The sequence below is a fragment of the Podarcis raffonei genome, chromosome 3, assembly GCF_027172205.1.
Source record: "Podarcis raffonei isolate rPodRaf1 chromosome 3, rPodRaf1.pri, whole genome shotgun sequence".
Lineage (NCBI taxonomy): Eukaryota > Metazoa > Chordata > Lepidosauria > Squamata > Lacertidae > Podarcis > Podarcis raffonei.
The window spans coordinates 79,621-101,285 of NC_070604.1; the positions used below are offsets into that span (position 1 = coordinate 79,621).

The window sequence follows — 21,665 nt, forward strand, 5'->3', positions numbered from 1 at the left end:
GATCTAAGAATCCAAACCGTTCCTGTTTACACCATTTGCGAAGCCAGTTGTTCACTTCCACTATTTTTCCCTCTCTCCCTGGGCCACGTCGTTCAACTGGGAGGACAGATGAGATGACAATTTGTGCATTTAATTGCTTCAATTTCCTGCCCAGAGCCTCGTAATCTCTTTTGATCTTCTGGAGGCTATTGCTTGCAGTGTCATTGGTTCCCACATGAACCAAGAGGAAGGGGCATTTGTCAGTGGGTTTTATGATTCCTTGCAGTCGTTCAGTTACATCTTGGATCTTAGCCCCGGGGAGACAGCACACTTCCCGAGACATCTTGTCAGGCCCACAGATAACTGCTTCTGTTCCCCTCAGTAGGGAATCCCCTATCACCACCACACGCCTCCTCTAAGGTCTGGTCGGGGTTCTTCCGTGAGCTGTCCGTTCCAAGGTCGCCTGCACATTCCCTGAGGGCTGACTTTGCTGCTCGTCTTCATATACCTGATCGACTGTTAATGAGGGAGAGATCCTCAAATGGAGTCTGCTCTTCGTCTTCCATGCTAGGGGAGAGGACCTCAAAGCGATTGTGTATTTCTAAACAATCAGAGCGAACCCTGGGCCTCCTACTTCTTTGAGTCACGTTTCTCCATATATCTGGCTCCTGTGTTGGTGAACTAGCCTCCTTCTCAGGGGAGTCCCCTGTCTCCTCCTTGGTGGAGACGGTGTGCTCTGTTGCTTCCAAGAAGAGCTCCAGCTCTCTAATTCTTTGGAGCGTAGCTACACGTTCCTCCAGTTGCTGGACTTTGTCTTTTAAGAGGGCAATCAACATGCAATTGCTGCAGGTAAAGCTGCCTGCAACCTTTGGCAAGATGGCAAACATTGCGCAGGAACCACAGGCGACTGCAGCTGTTCCCTCACCCTCCATCTTGAGAACGTGTCGTTGGGGCTGACTACAGCGGTCCTCCATCATAAAAAGCGTGAAGACAGGACAAATAAATTCCCCCCCAAAAAAATATATATTTAGCTCACAATAATGAATACTGCACTAAAGAACCTGGGACTCTGAGCATTCTGCTAAAAGCGCCGCGAGGAATTCGTGACAGGGTTATGGGCCCAGCACGCTTCCGCTGCGCATGAGTACAGGTGGCAGTTATCTAGCCGTGGGTGCTGGAGGGGAGCTGCAGGGATGGAGCAGTCCAGAGCTGGCGTGTTGCTGGAGAAGCTGACGGCCACAAACTACAGGATCTGGTCAGTCCGCATGCAACACTTCCTCAAGCGTGAGGGCCTGTGGAAAGTGGTGGAAGATCCACCGCAGCCCCCTGAGGAGGATGAAAAGGATGAGAAAGCCTTGGCTACGATCATCCTTGGAGTGGACGACAGCCAGCTAATCTATGTAGCTGATAAGGTGACAGCAAGTGAGGCGTGGAATGCGCTCAAGGCTGTCCATGTGCGAGAGACAGCTGGCTCGCTGATAACACTGACCAGGAGAACGTACCGGTGTCGGAAGACACCGGGAGACTCCCTGGTGAACCACATAAAATTCCTAACAGGCTGTTTCCAGGAGCTAGTCTTAAGAGGGAGGCCTGTGGGGGAAGAGGACAAAGTCTTTATAGTCCTGAGTTCCCTTGATGACAGCTATGATATGCTGGTCAATTCCCTCGAGTCGGTAGAGACTGATAAGCTGACTCTGGAATACGTTACCGGACGGTTGTATGCAGAGGAGAACAGGTGTTCAGAGCAAAAGATCACCTCAGTCCAGCTGTTGGAGCATCCCAGAGGGAACAGCCGGGAAGAGCAGAGGTGTCAGGAGCCGGAGAAACAACCAGGAGGAGCTGCTGCAGACCAGCTGGTGGTCAACAAACTAAAAAGGTGTTTTTGCTGCAAGTCCAGTGGACATCTGCTTCGGGACTGCCCGAGGAAACAACAAAAACAGCAGAAGCACAGGAGGCAGCAGAGAGAGTCTAACACTTGGGTGTCTGCAGATGGCCAAGAAAATGAAGAGCTGTGGGTTCTGGACAGCGGAGCTTCTCAAACTTTTTGTAAAAGAAAAGCATTGCTAACTGATGCTAGGGCTTCCAACAAAACCATGTAAGTCTTGCCTCAGGCCAGAAAGCTAATATAGTCTGTGAGGGGGAGATTGTGTTCCCACAGCTGGGACACACATTCAGGAATGTGTTGTGTGTGCCTAGTTTGCAAAACAATCTCCTGAGTATTCCTGACTTAGCAAAAGCGGGCTTTGAAGTAAACTTTGTGGGAGATCAGTGCCAGATAAAGCCAAATGGGGCAGTATTGGCAAATGCTAACCTTAGAACTAATATGTATGTACTGCAGTGTGAGTCTAAGGTTGTGAATGTGCAAAATGTCCCGACCCATGATATGTGTATTCATCTGCTGCACAGGCGTCTGGCTCATGCCAGCTTTAAGGTGCTGAACAAAACATTGGAGTTGTGTGGGGGGATGAAAAACATTATAAGTTGTGATAATTACTTAGACTGCAATATCTGCAAGGAGGTTAAAAGCAGGGCTTGCCCAGTAGCAAGAGCAAGCCAGAGAGAAACAAAAAAAACCACTGGAGTTGGTTCATGCTGATGTAACTGGTCCTTTTCCACCAAGTGTCTCCCGCAACAAGTATTGTTTGATCCTAGTGGATGACTATTCTAGATTTGGCTGGGTCTATCCATTAAAGCAAAAATCTGATGTTGCCCAAACTTTGAAGTTCTGGGTAAGAAGGATAGAAAGACAACTTGGCCAAAAGGTGTGCTCTATTCAGACAGACAGGGGAGGAGAATTTATGGCAAGCTCCCTAAGAAACTGGTTGCGATCCCAAGGGATTAAACATAGGCTTACCAATGTGGCGACTCCTCAGGAGAATGGAGTAGCAGAGCGTAGGGGAGGTGTCTTGCAGACACAAATGAAAGCATTGTTGGCAGATGCAAATCTTCCAATTAAATACTGGACTGAGAGTATTAAGACAGCGAATTATATTGGAAATTGTTTGTGGTCAAGGGTACTAGATGACATACCCTATAAGATTCTCTATAACAAAAGTCCCAGTTTGCAACATTTGAGAATCTTTGGGACAAAGGCACGGGTTGACATACCTATAAAAAAACCGAAGAAAAGGTGGGAAAAGGGCACAGCAGTTGCTATTTCTTGGGTATGAAAGCGGTACGAAAGCCTACAGGTTTGAAGATGATAAAAATCTTTTGAGTTATAGTTGGTCAGCCAGCTTTAATGAGCAAAGAAATTGGCCCAAGATACATGCAAACCTGCTGCCAGAAAAAGTTTTACTGCCAAGCGTACCTGATAAGGCCGTTGAAAGAAAGCTAAGAATTGGCAGCTCTCCCAGAGAAATTGAAAGGGAGGAGGTAAAGACTGAGCATTTTTCTCCAGCTGCTAGCATGGAACGGGGGGGGGGGGAGAAAGTGCAACAGGGACAGGAGGAGGTAAATCTCCAGAGTCAATCCATCCCAAAAGCAGTCCTGAAGGTAGCCCAGGGGGTGAGATTAATGAACCAAGGAGGTCTGAAAGAAGTAATAAAGGCCAACCTCCAGCCCGTTATGGGTTCCCAGCCACCATAAACCAGGTTTGTGTAACTGAGCCAGCAAACTTTGAAGAAGTGCAAGAGTTACCTACTCTAGAGAAAGAGGTGTGGTTAAAGGCAATGCAGGCAAAGTATAACTCTCTGCTAAATAACAATGTGTTTGTACCTACTGAGGAGATTTCACCCCTCCCATATCCAAGAATCTGCTGATGTTCTCTGCTGATTCTCCAGAGAGGAGGGGGCGGTTTTTGCTCTCTATTTATTCCGCTCCAGCCTCACATCAAAGTGTCGGAGAGAGAGACTGAGTGTTAGAGAGAGATCATGTGTATAGATAAGGTTGCTGCTAAGAGCAGCTGCAGACACTCAGTGCAGTTCAGCATTCATTTTCGTTTAGACCTCATTTAGCTCTGTATATAGTTGTGTATTATAGTTGTAGATAGAATAAAGAAGATATTCTACAGAGCTGTTCTCCGAGTCATTTATGCTCTGCTGTACTCTGCTATACTCTGCTGTGCGACGACTGTCTTCTTGTGGAAGTGAATCTGGTGCTCACAACTCTAAGCTGTGAGTCCACAGCACTTTGACCTGTTCCTGTGCAGAAGGTGGTCTCTGGAAGTGCTACCCAGCTCGCCTAGCTCAGTTGGGGCTGAAGTGGATGAGTCCAGTTGGTGACACTGGCTCAAGGGCAATGCTGACACCTACAGAATTGCCTGAAGGTAAAAAGCCCATAAGCTGTAAGTGGGTTTTTAAAGTGAAAAAGCTGGCTGATGGTAGTTGTCAGAGGAAAGCCAGGCTGGTTGCAAGGGGCTTTACACAAAGGAAAATGATACATTATGATGAAGTGTTTGCCCCAAGAGCAAAGGCTGAAACAGTAAAATCAGTTTTAGCAATGGCAAGTCTGAGGGGGTTAAAAGTTAATCATTTTGATGTTGCCTCAGCATATCTAAATGCTCCTATTGACGCCGAGGTGTATTTACAGCAAATACCAGGTTATGAGCTGGAAAAAGACAGCATGGTGTTAAAGCTGCAAAGGGCACTATATGGTTTACACCAAAGTGCACGTCTATGGCATGAATGCATAGACACAACTTTGAAAAAGATGGGATTCAAACAAAGCCTGGCTGATTCCTGTTTATATTCAGCAATGGTGCAAGGAAGCGTTTGTTATTTACTTTTGTATGTTGATGATATCTGTCTAATAACAACTGCACTAAAGCAAGGGTCTTGGTTTATAAACAGCCTAGGTAACAAATACAAACTGAAGTATTTGGGAGAGATTCAGAATTACTTAGGAGTAGAGGTTCAGAGAAATGAAGAGGGCGTCTACTCTCTGAGTCAGAAGGAAAAAATCGAAAAGTTACTGAAGACATATGGAATGGAGAGGGCAAATGAGGTTGACACTCCCATAACTAAACAGTACAAAAATGAACCAGAAGGACAAAAATGTGAGAATGCAACTGTGTTTCATTCTTTGTTAGGTTTTCTGTTATATTTAAGTTGCTGGACGAGACCCGACATAACATTGGCAGTGCACATGTTAAGCCAAAGAAGTGCAGACCTGGCTCAGAGAGATTGGGTAGCACTTAAAAGAATCCTAAGGTATCTGAAAGGCACAAAAGATTACAAACTGGTGCTGGATACAGGATATGATCAGCAAGTGTATGCATATACTGATGCCAGCTGGGGAGACAGAGAAAATGGAAAGTCTACCACTGGCTATGCCATATATATTGGAAATGCCCTGGTTCAGTGGAAATCCCAGAAACAAACATTTGTTGCCACAAGTACTTGTGAAGCAGAGTACTCAGCCATAAGCGAATGTATGTCACAAGTAGAGTGGTTTGCTTGCCTAACAAAAGAGCTTGGAATACCTTCTGAAATGCCAATCTCTGTGCTCAGTGACAACATGGCTGCACAACAGCTTGCTAACCAACAGAACTTTAAGAGCAAGAGCAAACATATTGCTATAAGATACGGAAATGTGAAAAATGCTTTGGAAAGAAATGTGTTCAAGGTACAGCACTGTAACACAAAATGTAATGTGGCAGATTTGTATACAAAATGTTTGGATGCTCCTAAATTTCGAGACCTAAGAGAATTATTAGGTCTCAAGCCTTTGACTTAAGGAGGAGTGTTGGGATTCACAGGATGCTGTGCAAGTAAGTCTGCAGGCTTCAGTTTGCAACAGGCTGATGTGAAGGAATGGGTTTCCCAAACCCAAAACTGACTGTGAAGGCAGTTTGAAAACTGCACCAAAATCCCTATTTTTCCTTAGCTAAAATCCATTAACTTGAGCTCTGAGTCAATGTATAAACAAAAACCCGGCTGTGCTCGAAGCTCTCTCCCTTATCAGTCTGTGGCGGCAATGAGTGACCTTGCCAAGTTCCAGTAGAGCAGGGATGATGCGTGTGTGCCTTATCTTATGTGCTGACCACAAAAGACGCACAGACCCAATCTGGGAACAGCACCAGAGCGTGTTCCCGGAGATTATGACCTATTCCTCCCAGATAAGAGTAGGAAGAGGAAGATCCTTTTATGGTCAGAAGTACAGAAAGGAACACCCTTTTATGGTTAAGAATACCAGAGCAAGAACATATGTGATGTCAACCTGCGTACACAAGCTGATGTGGTTGGAAGGAGGGAGAGGGTGCCTGGAGGATATATATACTGCATGAAACTTGTCATTTCTTTGGACTTGCTGTGGACTTAATCACGCAAGTACCTTCTGCTATCCGGAAAGCAGAATAAACTCTTTCTTCTTTGAATCAACCTCGGTGTCATTTGGCTTCCTTCCTCCTGTCCCGGAGCAACGCAGACCCAATCAGTGAACTCCAATAAGGCTACAGATCCAATACTCTCTGTGGAAGTGCTGGGTCAGAATGATGCAGCAGTAATGTGATTGGCTGTCACTGGTTTAAAAGGGAAGCCTGTCCAATAGTGGTGGAGTGGCGTAGATGAGTGTGGAGTCTTCTTTTGCCTCAAGGTGCAGGTACTCTGTCTGATTAGATGAACTGCTTCTGTAGATATTTGTATATATATTGAGCTCACAATAATAAATACTGCACTAAAGAACCTGGGACTCTGAGCATTCTGCTAAAAGCGCCGCGAGGAATTCGCGACAAGGACTTACCTTGTTGTGTCCAGGTTTGGATGTATTCTGCTGGGAATAAAATGAAGAAAAGTGTCATGTTTCTTGTCTAGAGAACAGTTGCCATCTATCTGCCACTTGTCTTCTCTAAAAAAAACCCCACATGCCTAGAAATAGACTTATTGCAAAAATCATTTGGAGTAAAATCTATTGCAATCAATTCTTCTTCTTTTTTAAAGTAACACTCCAAAGAAGATTAAATAAATCCTCTGGACTGGGAGACACACCATTCATTTAAAGCACTTTGTTTCCTGCCATGAACAAACAGAATCTAGGCATTGTGGCTATTACTATTATTTATTAAATTTCTGTACTGCCCTTCATCCGAAGATCACAGGGCGGTTTACAATATAAAAACTCAAAAATACATACCATAATAACAAACAGACAATACCACTCCCAGTATGATTATTTATTAAATTTTCTGTTGCATAAAGTATTTGCTTGCCTGCTCTGCCAAATGCCCAGGCCTGGCAAATTAACTGCTCTTGAGAGCGAAGAGGAAATATTGGCCATATCAGGCACAATACAGTCACGAAAACTTTTACTGCACAATATCGGGTTCTCAAACGTTCCCAGATATCGGGAACGATCAGTTGCAAAAGTTAAAGAAAAAAAATGCAACATTTCCTGGGGTCCAAGTCACCCCACCAAATCAAGTTCATGGATTGGTTCTTCTTCCGGTCTACAGATCCTGCACTGGTCGCCTTCTCTGCTTTCCCAAATTTGCCTGGTCCTCTTTTCAAGCCCCCCAGACTGGCGGCCACCACTCCTTCTCACCAGGGGAAAGTCGTCTCTTGCATCTGCAAATAGGACCTTCCTCCAAGCTGGGCTCCCAATAGTTCAGGCCTAGGCAAACACGGCCCTCCACCTGTTTGGGGACTCCAATGCCCATCACCCCTGACCCGCTGGTCCTGTTAGCTAGGGATGATGGGAGCTGTAGTCCCAAAACAGCTGGAGGGCCGAGTTTGCCTTTGCCTGTGATAGTTCATGGCAGTTCCCCTCAACTTGAACCCTTCTACATGCTCCCACCAGCCCCAGGCAGCATATGGTCCAGAACATTTAGAGGGCACCAGGTTGGGAAATCCTGGTTCACGCTGCGCAACATCAGACCAGGGTGGATAAAAATCAATGACCCATTTTTATTTTTTTTAAATGGATTTCTTTGATTTAAATCACATTTTTTAAAAAATTAAATTGGATTTCTAAAATAAAATGCTTTTGGAGGAAAAATCTTTCGAAATATATTTTTCTTTTTAAGTTGCATTATAGTCCAACGGCTATTCACTGGGAAGTAAGGATTTATTTTAAGTTTTTCATATATGCTAAAATTCATTTTAAGAATTTTTTTTAAAAAAATGTTTAACCACATCAGTTAACAAACATGGATATATATGCTATAATGTTATTGTTTTAGTTAAATAAATTGTTTAAATTCTTATTAAGGAAATGATTATTTTTATCCTTCCAATAAGGTACAGCAGAAAAGTTGTCCAAATATACAGTGGTACCTCAGGTTAAGAACTTAATTCGTTCCAGAGGTCCGTTCTTAACCTGAAACTGTTCTTAACCTGAAGCACCACTGTTAGAGGTATCGGTTGGTTGCTTGAGAGCAATCAGGAAATATGGCTCAAGAGTCTGTTTTCAAGCTTTCTTCTTACTGATCAAAACCTTTAGAATGCAGAGCGCCTCTATTCCGTGTCTTGCTCATTCACGGGCAGAATCTGAGAGTGGGCGGCCCTTCAACCTTCCCCAGCACAGTCTGCGCCTCCCCTCTCTGCGCAGAGGCCTACTGCGCAAGGAAGGCTTGGGTAATGGGGGACCCCCCTCCTCCCCGCTTTGCTCAGGCAAGGTGTCCTGGCACCGCCTTGCCTCCTCCGACCCCTGCATCTCCTCTCCTTCCTCCGCTGAGGAAGTGCTGCTTCCCACAATCTTTGGGGGCTCTTTGTAATCCACCCGGCTTTCCCCCTCTTGCCCCTGAGCCGATGGCAGTTCTTAACCCAAGGTACTATTTCTGGGTTAGCGGCGTCTGTAACCTGAAGCGTATGTAACCTGAAGCGTCTGTACACAGTTAACTTATTATACCCCACAATAATACCTGGGGAGGTGGCTGGAGGTGTTGGAGGATGGTGTCCAAAATCTCCCTTTCATCCATCATCTCCAAGGCTTCTCTGATGGTTCTTCCTCCCAGGATCTTCTTACCCATCCACAAGTACTCAAAGTTTTCATCAGAGAGTTCTTCAGAAAGAAAGAGAGAGAGAGAGAGAGAGAGAGAGAGAGAGAGAGAGAGAGAAGTGAGTAAATGAGGCGGATGAGAGGGAAAGGTACCGTATTTTTCCATGTATAACACGCCCCCATATATAAGACGCCCCCTATTTTTGGGCACTCAAAATTTAGAAAATGGGGGCAGATTGCCAAGACTTGTTAAGCTTTTTTGGGGAGGGGTTGCCCAGAGTGGTTGAGCTTTATTTGGGGGGAGGGAGCCATTAATCAAATTGCACAATTGCAGGCATCAACCACCAAGTCACCTATCGTCTGCCAGTCGACAACAGCCCTTTTCACAGCAAAGAAATCATGGCTGGGAATCTCTTCCTGGCGGCTACAACCAAGCGCCCGTCCCCCCTCAGCACTCCCCCTGTAGAAGAGGAGCCCCAATTTGACACTTGATTTTGTGGGTAAAAAACCTCGTCTTATACACGAGAAAAGACGGCAAGTTCTTTCTCAGGGGGCTTCTCGCCTGTTGCAATGAGTGGGTGCATGCCATATCTGAACAGGGATCATAGAACTGTAGCATCTGAAGGGACCTGCGGGGTCACCTAGTCCAACCCCCAGCAATGCAGAACAGGGGCAGCCACCCGGAAGTCCCTGCTCCATGTTACACGCTGTCAGAGCTGCCCGAGGTCCCAGCTCACAAAGGACCAACGCCGCTTCGCTGTTAAGTACGGAAGTCTTTATTGAAGTTCAGTTTCACTTCCAGAGCCGCAGCATACAGCTCTACGTCTCAAACTTCAGACCACTGAAGCTCCGTCTGAGTCTCCTCCCCCCAGACACCAGTTTAAGACTCTAGCCTTACTCCACCTCTTCCTCTGCTCTTTCCGCCTCTGGTTCCGCCTGTCCGTCGGGGTCTCGCCCTTTCTAGACTCTTCTGACGCTGAATCCCCTGAGCCTTCCCCCTCCCTCCGGCGGGCTTTAGGAGCTGGTTCCCAATCCGGGTCTCCTGCTGTCCCTCGCGCCTGTACATTTAAACTTGGCGCGCGCGCCCAGCCAGCAACTTTCCTCCTGACCGTTTCACTGCTGCTGTCACTGCTTCCCCCTTCGGGGAGGCTAGCTGCAACTGACCTTCCCTCCGTTCCCCCACTCTCCGATGGAGGCGTGGTCAGCCCTGACTCATCTTCTCTCCCCGCTGGAGGAGACGCTGGTCCTGACACATGTGACTCTTCCCCCCCACTACGCTCTGGTGGGGAAACTGGTCCTGATCCCCCGCTGCTGCTTTGGGGTTCCCCGCTGGCTCCTTGTTTCTGGTGCGTCCCCCCTGGGACCCCCCTTGCCCTGACCATCGGCGCCCCCTTCTGGGAATCTTCTGATTCGCTGGAGAAGCTCATGGAATCTCTCGGGCCACTGTCATACTCCCCTACGCTGCCCTCGGATTCTTCCCCTTCGCTCTCCATTTCCTCTCTCCCCTGTGCTCCTGCTCCTGAGCCCCTGACACACACCTCTTAACAAGGGGGGGGGACTTCCACCCAGACATCAAGGAAACCAAGAGAGACCCCGACCTTGTATCATAATAATAATAATTTATTATTTATACTCCGCCCATCTGGCTGAGTTTCCCCAGCCACTCTGGGCGGCACCCAATCAAGTATTAAAAACAATACAGCGTTAAATGTTAAAAACTTCCCTAAACAGGGCTGCCTTCAGATGTCTTTTAAAGATAGGGTAGCTACTTATTTCCTTCACATCTGAAGGGAGGGTATTCCACAGGGTGGGCGCCACTACCGAGAAGGCCCTCTGACTGGTTCCCTGTAACCTTACTTCTCGCAATGAGGGAACCACCAGAAGGCCCTCGGAGCTGGACCTCAGTGTCCTGGCTGAACGATGGGAGTGGAGAGGCTCCTTCAGGTATACTGGACCGAGGCCGTTTAGGGCTTTAACACTTTGAATTGTGCCCGGAAACGTGTTGTTGTTTAGTCGTTTAGTCGTGTCCGACTCTTCGTGACCCCATGGACCAGAGCACGCCAGGCACTTCTGTCTTCCACTGCCTCCCGCAGTTTGGTCAGACTCATGTTTGTAGCTTCGAAGACACTATCCAACCATCTTGCCCTCTGTCGTCCCCTTCTCCTTGTGCCCTCCATCTTTCCCAACATCAGGGTCTTTTCCAGGGAGTCTTCTCTTCTCATGAGGTGGCCAAAGTATTGGAGCCTCAGCTTCATGATCTGTCCTTCCAGTGAGCACTCAGGGCTGATTTCCTTCAGAATGGATCGGTTGGATCTTCTTGCAGTCCATGGGACTCTCAAGAGTCTCCTCCAGCACCAGAATTCAAAAGCATCAATTCTTTGGCGATCAGCCTTCTTTATGGTCCAGCTTTCACTTCCATACATCACTACTGGGAAAACCATGGCTTTTACTATACGGACCTTTGTTGGCAAGGTGATGTCTCTGCTTTTTAAGATGCTGTCTAGGTTTGTCATTGCTTTTCTCCCAAGGAGCAGGCGTCTTTTAATTTCGTGACTGCTGTCACCATCTGCAGTGATCATGGAGCCCAAGAAAGTAAAATCTCTCACTGCCTCCATTTCTTCCCCTTCTATTTGCCAGGAGGTGATGGGCCCAGTGGCCATGATCTTCGTTTTTTTGATGTTGAGCGTCAGACCATATTTTGTGCTCTCCTCTTTCCCCTCATTAAAAGGTTCTTTAATTCCTCCTCACTTTCTGCCATCAAGGTTGTGTCATCTGCATGTCTGAGGCTTTGATATTTCTTCCAGCGATCTTAATTCCGGCTTGGGATTCCTCCAGCCCAGCCTTTCGCATGATGAATTCTGCATATAAGTTAAATAACCAGGGAGACAATATACAGCCTTGTCGTACTCCTTTCCCAATTTTGAACCAATCAGTTGTTCCATATCCAGTTCTAACTGTAGCTTCTTGTCCCACATAGAGATTTCTCAGGAGACAGATGAGGTGATCAGGCACTCCCATTTCTTTAAGAACTTGCCATAGTTTGCTGTGGTCGACACAGTCAAAGGCTTTTGCATAGTCAATGAAGCAGAAGTAGATGTCTTTCTGGAACTCTCTAGCTTTCTCCATAATCCAGCGCATGTTTGCAATTTGGTCTCTGGTTCCTCTGCCTCTTCTAAATCCAGCTTGCACTTCTGGGAGTTCTCGGTCCACATACTGCTTGAGCCTTCCTTGTAGAATTTTAAGCATAACCTTGCTAGCGTGTGAAATGAGTGCAATTGTGTGGTAGTTGGAGCATTCTTTAGCACTGCCCTTCTTTGGGATTGGGATGTAGACTGATCTTCTCCAATCCTCTGGCCACTGCTGAGTTTTCCAAATTTGCTGGCATATTGAGTGTAGCACCTTAACAGCATCATCTTTTAAAATTTTAAATAGTTCAGCTGGAATACCATCACTTCCACTGGCCTTGTTATTTGCAGTGCTTTCTAAGGCCCATTTGACTTCACTCTCCAGGATGTCTGGCTCAAGCTCAGCAACCCCACTACCTGGGGTGTACGAGACATCCATATCTTTCTGGTATAATTCCTCTGTGTATTCTTGCCACCTCTTCTTGATGTCTTCTGCTTCTGTTAGGTCCTTACCACTTTTGTCCTTTATTATGGTAATCTTTGGACGAAATGTTACTTTCATATCTCTAATTTTCTTGAACAGATCTCTGGTTCTTCCCATTCTGTTGTTTTCCTCTATTTCTTTGCATTGCTCGTTTAAGTAGGCCTTCTTGTCTCTCCTTGCTATTTTTTGGAAATCTGCATTCAATTTCCTGTATCTTTCTCTATCTCCCTCACATTTTGCTTGCCTTCTCTCCCCCGCTATTTGTAAGGCCTCGTTGGACAGCCACTTTGCTTTCTTGCATTTCCTTTTCATTGGGATGGTTTTCGTTGCTGCCTCCTGTATAATGTTGCGAGCCTCCATCCATAGTTCTTCAGGCACTCTGTCTAGCAAATCTAAATCCTTAAACCTGTTCCTGACTTCCACTGTGTATTCATAAGGGATTTGATTTAGATTGTATCTTACCGGCCCAGTGGTTTTTCCTACTTTCTTCAGTTTAAGCTTGAATTTTGCTATAAGAAGCTGATGATCTGAGCCACAGTCAGCTCCAGGTCTTGTTTTTGCTGACTGTATTGAGCTTCTCCATCTTTGACTGCAGAGAATATAATCAATCTGATTACGATGCTGCCCATCTGGTGATGTCCATGTGTAGAGTCGTCTCTTGTGTTGTTGGAAAAGCGTGTTTGTGATGACCAGCTTGTTCTCTTGACAGAACTCTATTAGCCTTTGCCCTGCTTCGTTTTGATCTCCAAGGCCAAACTTGCCAGTTGTTCCTTTTATCTCTTGATTCCCTACTTTAGCATTCCAATCCCCTATAATAAGAACATCCTTCTTTGGTGTCACTTCTATAAGGTCTTGTAAGTCCTCATAGAATTGGTCAATTTCAGTTTCTTCAGCACCAGTAGTTGGTGCATAAACTTGGATTACTGTTATTACTGTTATGTTAAAAGGTCTGCCTTGGATTCGTATCGAGATCATTCTATCATTTTTGAGATTGCATCCCAGTACAGCTTTCACCACTCTTTTGTTGACTATTAGGGCCACTCCATTTCTTTTGCGGGTTTCTTGCCCACAGTAGTAGATATGATGGTCATCCGAACTGAATTCGCCCATTCGCGTCCATTTTAGTTCACTGATGCCCAGGATGTCAATATTTATTCTTGCCATCTCATTTTTGACCACATCCAACTTACCCAGGTTCATGGTTCTTACATTCCAGGTTCCTATGCAATATTTTTCTTTACAGCATTGGACTTTCCTTTCGCAGCATTGGACTTTCCCCTTCATGGATCACTGCCTTGCCGTGGCGAAGTGGCTTGAAGAACTCAAAGAAGCTATGAACTATGCCGAGCAGGGCACCCAAGATGAACAGGTCATAGTGGAGAGTTTTGACCAAACGTGATCCACCTGGAGGAGGAACCAGCAAGCCACTCCAGTATCCCTGCCAAGAAAACTCCATGGACAAAGACAACAGGCATATAAAAGTTATGACGCTGGAAGATGAGCCCCTCAGGTCGGAAGGCGTCCAACATGCTACTGGGGAAGAGCGGAGGACAAGTACAAGTAGATCCAGAGCTGATGAAGTGGCTGGGCTAAAGCCGAAAGGACGTTCAGTTGCGGATATGCCTGGAAGCGAAAGGAAAGCCCGGAAACGAACTGGGAGCCAATGCAGATCTCTCAGAACCAGTGTTATGTGGTCCCGGCGGCCGCTCCCAGTCACCAGTCTAGCTGCCGCATTCTGGATTAATTGCAGTTTCTGGGTCACCGTCAAACGTAGCCCCACGTAGAGCGCGTTGCAGTAGTCCAAGCGTGAGATAACTAGAGCATGCACCACTCTGATGAGACAGTCCGTGGGCAGGGAGGGTATCAGCCTGCGTACCAGGTGTAGTTGGTAGACAGCTGCCCTGGATACAGAAGTAACCTGCGCCTCCATGGACAGCTGTGAGTCCAAAGTGACTCCCAGGCTGCGCACCTGGTCTTTCAGGGGCACAGTTACCCCATTCAGGACCAGGGAATCCCCCACACCCACCCGCCCCCTGTCCCCCAAAAACAGGACTTCAGTCTTGTCAGGATTCAACCTCAAACTGTTAGCCACCATCCATCATCCAACCGCCTCCAGGCACTCACACAGGACCTTCACCGCCTTCACTGGTTCTGATTTAAAGGAGAGGTAGAGCTGGGTGTCATCTGCATACTGATGAACACCCAGCCCAAACCCCCTGATGATCTCTCCCAGCGGCTTCATATAGATATTAAAAAGCATGGGGGAGAGGACGGAACCCTGAGGCACCCCACACGTGAGAGCCCAGGGGTCTGAAGACTCATTCCCCAACACCACTTTCTGGACACGGCCCAGGAGAAAGGAGCGGAACCACCGTATAACAGTGCCCCCAGCTCCCAGCCCCTCTAGACGGTCCAGAAGGATGTTATGGTCAATGGTGTCAAAGGCCGCTGAGAGATCCAGCAGAACTAGGAAACAGCTCTCACCTTTGTCCCTAGCCCGCCGGAGATCATCGACCAGCGCGACCAAGGCAGTTTCAGTCCCATGGTGAGGCCTGAATCCTGATTGGAAGGGATCCAAATGGTCTGCATCCTCCAGGCATGCTTGGAGTTGTTCGGCAACCACCCGCTCAATCACCTTGCCCAAGAATGGTAAATTTGAGACTGGGCGATAGTTGGCCAAACTGGCTGGGTCTAAAGATGTTTTTTTAAGAAGCGGTTTAATGACCGCCTTTTTCTGCGGGTCTGGGAAGGCTCCCTCACAGAGAGAAGCATTCACCACCCCGCAGAGCCCATCGCCCAGCCCTTCCCGGCTCGTTTTTATCAGCCAGGATGGGCAAGGATCAAGGAGACAGGTGGTCGGTTTCACTTGTCCAAGCAGCATGTCCACATCCTCGGAGGTAACAGATTGGAATTGATCCCATGTAACAGGACTAGACAGAACTCTAGCACTCTCCCACCCTGGCCCTGCTCCCACAGTGGAGTCTACCTCCTTCTAAATCTGAGTGACTTTATCTGCAAAAAAAACTTTGCAAAAGCATTGCAGGAGATCTTGGGGTCCCTACCATGCCCCGGTGGTGCAGGTGGTTCCGATAGATTGCAAACCACCTGAAAAGGTCTCCTGCTGCTCTTTTCTGCAGATGCAATGGAGGCGGCGAAGAAGGCCCTCTTCGCCGTCACCATTGCCACTTGGTAGGCTCGACATTGAGCTCTAGCCCGTGTCCGGTCTGATTCAGAGTGAGTTTTCCGCCACCAGCGCTCTAGCCGTCTCAACGATTGTTTCATCGCCCTCAGCTCTGGGGAAAACCACGGAACTGTCCGGGCTCCATGCAATCTGAGAGGGCGCTTCGGAGCCAGACAGTCAATAGCCCTGGTTATCTCCGCATTCCAAAGGGCCACCAGGGAATCAGCTGAGAGGCCATCAACGTGGGATAAAACATCCCCTGCCACTCTCTGGAAACCAGTTGGATCCATTAAGTAGCGGGGCTGGACCATCCGAATCGGTCCCACCTCCCTGCAGAGGGGAAGGGTCGTGGAGAAGTCCACTTGCACCAGGAAGTGGTCTGACCATGGCACTTCTTTTGTTTCGCTTTTAGTTAGTGTCAGATCACCAACATCCGTAGAGGTAAACACCAAGTCTAAGGCCAAGGGGAACCCAAAAGGGATCTGGTTCTGCCTACTCACCTGGGAGCGCTGGCCCAGAGTCCTCGAGGCTCTTCTTTTTTGAGGGCCGCTGCTGGCTTGGGTCTTGCTTGCTGGTCTGGGGCTTCACCAGCCCTGGCAAGACTAGGGGTCTGGCCTCTGCCGGTCTGGCCTCTGCCGCTGATGTTGAAGGCTTTGCCAATGCCGGCAGTAGGGCAGGGGCCTCGTCCTCATATGAGGGGTAGATCTTGTTTTTGCGTGCAACTTGATCTTTCCTCCTGCCCTCTGTGGCTGATGTTGAAGGCTTCGCCAATGCCGGCAGTAGGGCAGGGGCCTCATCCTCATATGAGGGGTAGATCTTGTTTTTCTTTTTTCCTTTTAGAAAAAAAGCCATCCTGCAAGATGCAAAAAGATTAGTAATTATTGGGGAATGATATATAATGAATTGAAAAAACTGTTTAAAAAGACTTTTGTTAAGAAACCAGAAACATTCCTTCTAGGAATTTTAGACCAAGACGTAAAAAAAGAAAATTGGAAATTATTTATGCATGCAACAACAGCAGCAAGAATTTTATTAGCACAAACTTGGAAGACAGAAGAAATACCAACGAAAGAACAATGGCAAGGGAAACTTATGGAATATGCAGAACCGGCAAAACTAACAAAAAAATTACATGAAAAGGACAACAAAGACTTTAAAAGAGAATGGGAACCATTTACAACATATATGAAGAGGCAACATAAATAAATGGACTCATTGGCAGGGTTTGAGTGAACAATCACAACTGTCTACAACAAAAAATAAGACTATATGTATTGAGGAACTTTTGGGGAAACATCAAATACGCAAGGTGAACAATAGGGAAATAAAACAAAATGTGAGTACGAGGGAAGTCCAGGGGAGGAGGGTCGAAATATGAAAAATTGTTAAAGATATATTGTTAGAAGTAGAATCCATGGAAAAATCAATAAAAAATTATTTTTAAAAAATAAATAGAATCTCTGGATAAGAAAGTGTCATTTTTAGGTATTCTATTAAGACTGGAATATGATATTCCAGTTTTGATTGCTGGAAATTTAGCAACTGGGAAATATTATCCTGAATAGTGACAGAATTTGGGAATGATTCAAAGTATTTGGTATGGTATTTTTATTTGTAAACATTGAAATGAGGAAGTCTTTTTACTCAGAGTGAGAAGGATGACCAAATATTTGACAGACCTGGAAATAGCAAGCTCATGTAGATCCAAGGGGGGAGGAAGTGGATACCGCGGAAGAATATTGTAAAATTTGTGGAGGAAAATGATCTGACATGATCTACTATTCCAGCCTGGTTATCTCTTCCTAATTCTGGGTGCTGTGTTTTATTATCTTCAATATCTCTTGTGAAAAGGTCTTTTAATGTACGGTCAGTAAAAGCCTGGATGTAAGGCCTGCCTTTTGTGTGAATAGTTTTGTTTTCGTTTTCTCCTGGGTGGATCCCAGGACAGACTAGGTCTGGCTGGAAGGATCTCCCCTTGCTGGGCCACTTTGCAGAAGTCGACTCCTGCAGGCGGCTTGTCTTGTGTGCGGGTGGAGGTGCGCTGCCTGCAGAAGTTGACACTGGGACTAGCTACCTGGAAAACCTCTGTGCCTGAGGACGCCACAACTCCCGTAGCCTTTTCAGGCTTTGCCCTCAGGTGGGAAGAGCATTGCACCCGGGAGAGGGAAAGGGGAGTCAAACAGGCACTCAAGGGATAATTTCAGAGAAAGAGCTTTATTTCTATCATCCGGGCTTGGTAGAAGGAGCTAGTGTGATAACTTCATAAACAAGCACAAGTTCACAGCCATTTGCACAGAGCATATATTCCCCTCCAGTTCCCTCCCCCTTCTCCCCCTCCTCAGGAGTCCTGCCTCATGAGTTTCCCTGAGCATGAACAGAAAGCTCCTGTCCTGAGACTCTTGGGACTCTTGGCGCCCTTCCCAGGAAAGGGGGATGAGAAGCCAAGGGGGTTGAGAAGCCTTGCGTTCAGTGTGTCCAAGATGTGATGCAACTGGATGAGATAAGACTCAGTTCCCAGACCTGCTTATTCCTGGCATTGACAGAGCCCATTCATTAGCTTTTTGAAGCCTTCTTGTACTGATAAAAAATAACCTTTTGCTTATGCAGCAGCATCTTGTGAGAAAGCAGAGAAGAGCAGAGAAAAGCTGTTGTAGACGAGAGAAATGGGAAATTTGGTTTTGAGGCCTGGGGTGACTTTGGGCCTAGGGGGGGTCACCTGTCCTCACCTCCTTCACTCCCTGGCTTCTCCCCCCCCCCCGGAGAAAGGGGAAGGCATGGACAACAGACAGTCGCTTCAGGACACCGATCCGCTCTAAAGAAGCTGGCGCATGGGAAGAGCCGCACCCCATCAGCTGCGAGCAGTACCTGTTCCGCCTCCAAATAATCATTTGGGCTTCTGTGTATATTCCCAGGTTGTACTTTCAGTTAGTTGGAAGGGGGGGCGGTTCTCCAGCAGATGCAGGAGTGAAACGCCATCCCTTTTGTTGTGTTGAAAACAACAACTCATCTGTGGGAGCCTCAGCTTCTGATCCTAAGGATGAGGCTAATGCTTCTGGTCCTATCCCTGAAGTTCTTTTATAGGTACTGAAGATTGACTGGATATTCTGTTTATTGGTTTGGTAATGCTGTGTGTCATTTAGAATGTGGTTGAACAACTCACACCGCTCATGTGATGGCTCTCTGGGAAGTCAGCCCAAATCACGGCGTGCACCGCATCCCAGAGAAAGAGGGAAAGTGAATTGCTGTTATTAAGATGAATGTGTTGCCGAGAATGTTGTTTTTGTTTCAAACACTGCAGATTGTGGACAAGATGGACTGTTTCAAGAGGTGGCAGAAAGACATATCTAGATTTGTCTGGCAGGGCAAAAAGCCCAGAATAAAATTTAAGATATTAACTGATGCAAAAGAAAGAGGGGGGTTTGCCCTGCCAGACTTAAAACTGTATTATGAATCAGCGGCTTTTTGCTGGCTGAAAAACTGGCTACTTCTTGAGAACACAGACATTTTGGATCTGGAAGGGTTTAACAATAGGTTTGGTTGGCATGCATATATATGGTATGACAAGGTTAAAATTCATCAAGGATTCAAAAACCATATTGTTAGGAAAGCACTATATAATGTTTAGATTCGGTATAAAGATTTGTTGGAAAACAAAACCCCTAGGTGGTTGTCACCAATGGAAGCTAAGGAAGTGAAAAAACTTAACATGGAATCTAAATGGCCAAAATACTGGGAAATCATAGAACAAGAGGAGGGAAAAGTGAAATTGCAGAGCTATGAGAAATTGAAGTCAAAAGTAAGAGACTGGCTTCATTACTACCAGATAAATGAAGTTTTCAAACAGGACAGGAAAATCGGCTTTCAGGTGGAGAGATCAAAATTAGAAACTGAATTGTTGGAACCCAATACTAAGAATTTGTCAAGAATGTATAACTTGTTGTTGAAATGGAATACACAGGATGAGATGGTTAAATCAGCTATGATTAAATGGGCACAAGACATTGGTCATGACATTATGTTTGCTGACTGGGAACAGTTATGGACTACCGGTATAAAATTTACGGCATGTAATGCCTTAAGAGAGAACATTATGAAAATGATTTGTAGGTGGTACATGACCCCAGTCAAGCTTGCAAAAATCTATCATACGCCCAATAATAAATGCTGGAAATGTAAGGAAACTGAAGGTACTTTCTACCACCTTTGGTGGACGTGCCCAAGGATCAAGGCCTTCTGGGAAATGATCTATAATGAAATTAAGAAGGTACTTAAGTGTACCTTTCATAAGAAACCAGAGGCCTTTCTCCTGGGCATGGTAGGCCAATTGGTGTCAAGGAAAGATAGGACGTTCTTTATGTATGCTACAACAGCAGCAAGAGTTCTTTTAGCAAAGTATTGGAAGACACAAGAACTACCCACGCTGGAAGAGTGGCAGACAAAGGTGATAGACTATATGGGACTGGCTGAGATGACTGGCAGAATCCGTGACCAAGGAAAAGAGACGGTGGAAGAAGATTGGAAGAAATTTAAAACTTATCTTAAGAACTGTTGTAAAATTAATGAGTGCTAAAATGTTATGGGTAATGTAAAACAGAATTGCAGTGACAAATAATTGGGTAAGAGAAAAAGGATTAAAGAAAGTGAATTATAAGTACAGTGGTGCCTCGCAAGACGAAATTAATTCGTTCCACAAGTTTTTTCTTCTTGCGAGTTTTTCGTCTTGCGAAGCACGGTTTCCCATAGGAATGCATTGAAAATCAATTAATGCGTTCCTATGGAGACCACTTGCCAGGCTGGCGGTGCGGAGAAGGGCTTTTCTCCCCACTGCAAGCCTTCAGGACAGGTACGGGAACAGAGGGGAAGGCGCGCAGCGCTTCTCCTCTGTTCCCGGGGCTTGCGGTGGGAGGAGGGTTTTTCCTCCCCACCGCCAACATTCAGAACAGCATTCTGAATGTTGGCGGTGGGAAGGAAAACCCTCCTCCCACCACAAGTCTTCAGGACAGCCATCCGAAGGCTGGCGCGGGGAGAAGGTCTCTCCGCCCCACCGCCAGCCTTCGAGGGAGCCTTCCGAAGGCTGGCGCGGGGAGGAGGTCTCTCCGCCCCACCGCCAGCCTTCGGGGGAGCCTTCCGAAGGCTGGCGGCGGGAGGAGGTCTCTCCGCCCCACCGCCAGCCTTCGGAAGGCTGCTCGGAAGGCTGGCGGTGGGGCGGAGAGACCTCCTCCCGCCGCCAGCCTTCCGAGCAGCCTTGCGAAGGCTGGCGGTGGGGCAGAGAGACCTCCTCCCGCCGCCAGCCTTCCGAGCAGCCTTGCGAAGGCTGGCGGTGGGGCGGAGAGACCTCCTCCCGCCGCCAGCCTTCCGAGCAGCCTTCCGAAGGCTGGCGGTGGGGCGGAGAGACCTCCTCCCGCCGCCAGCCTTCCGAGCAGCCTTCCGAAGGCTGGCGGCGGGAGGAGGTCTCTCCGCCCCACCGCCAGCCTTCGGAGGAGCCTTCCGAAGGCTGGCGGCGGGAGGAGGTCTCTCTGCCCCACCGCCAGCCTTCGGAGGAGGTCCGAGGATAGTGGGGAAGACGCGCTGCGCTTCCCCGCTGTCCTGGAGATTTCCCTATGGGCTTTCGTCTTGCGAAGGAAGCCCATAGGGAAATTCGTCTTGCAAAGCGCATCGAAAAATGGAAAACCCTTTCGTCTAGCGGGTTTTTCGTCTTGCGAGGCGTTCGTCTTGCGGGGCACCACTGTAATTGAAATTTGGGGTTGCTGGAAAAGTTTAAAACAGGGATGCAGAAAAGGGAGGTATGGGGAAGTCGTTGAAATAAGGTTTAAGAAAAAGAGGTTATGAAATTATACGTGTTTGTATGTGTGTTTGTTTGTGTATTGTTAGTTGTGTTGTGTTTTGATATATGTTGGAAAATTAATAAAAAATTTATTTAAAAAAAGAGAAAGAGGGAAAGTGAGCCTTAAAAACCCTTTTGGATCTCTATCCCAACAGAACAGCTGCATTATTTCTCTGGGAAGGTTTTAGTTTAGGTTTT

General features: G+C 46.9%; 1 protein-coding gene across 1 annotated transcript in view; it reads right to left on the bottom strand.

Annotated features, from left to right (window-relative positions):
• Positions 1-21,665, bottom strand: part of LOC128409814 (uncharacterized) — a 68,460-nt gene that overhangs the window by 44,946 nt on the left and 1,849 nt on the right. Inside the window, exons 2-3 of the mRNA XM_053380238.1 lie at positions 16,144-16,496; positions 8,777-8,916 (exon numbers count right to left, since the gene is read on the bottom strand). Coding sequence (XP_053236213.1) covers positions 8,777-8,916; positions 16,144-16,495 — 492 coding nt within the window. The 5' untranslated portion in view covers position 16,496. The remainder of the gene's footprint in view (positions 1-8,776; positions 8,917-16,143; positions 16,497-21,665) is intronic.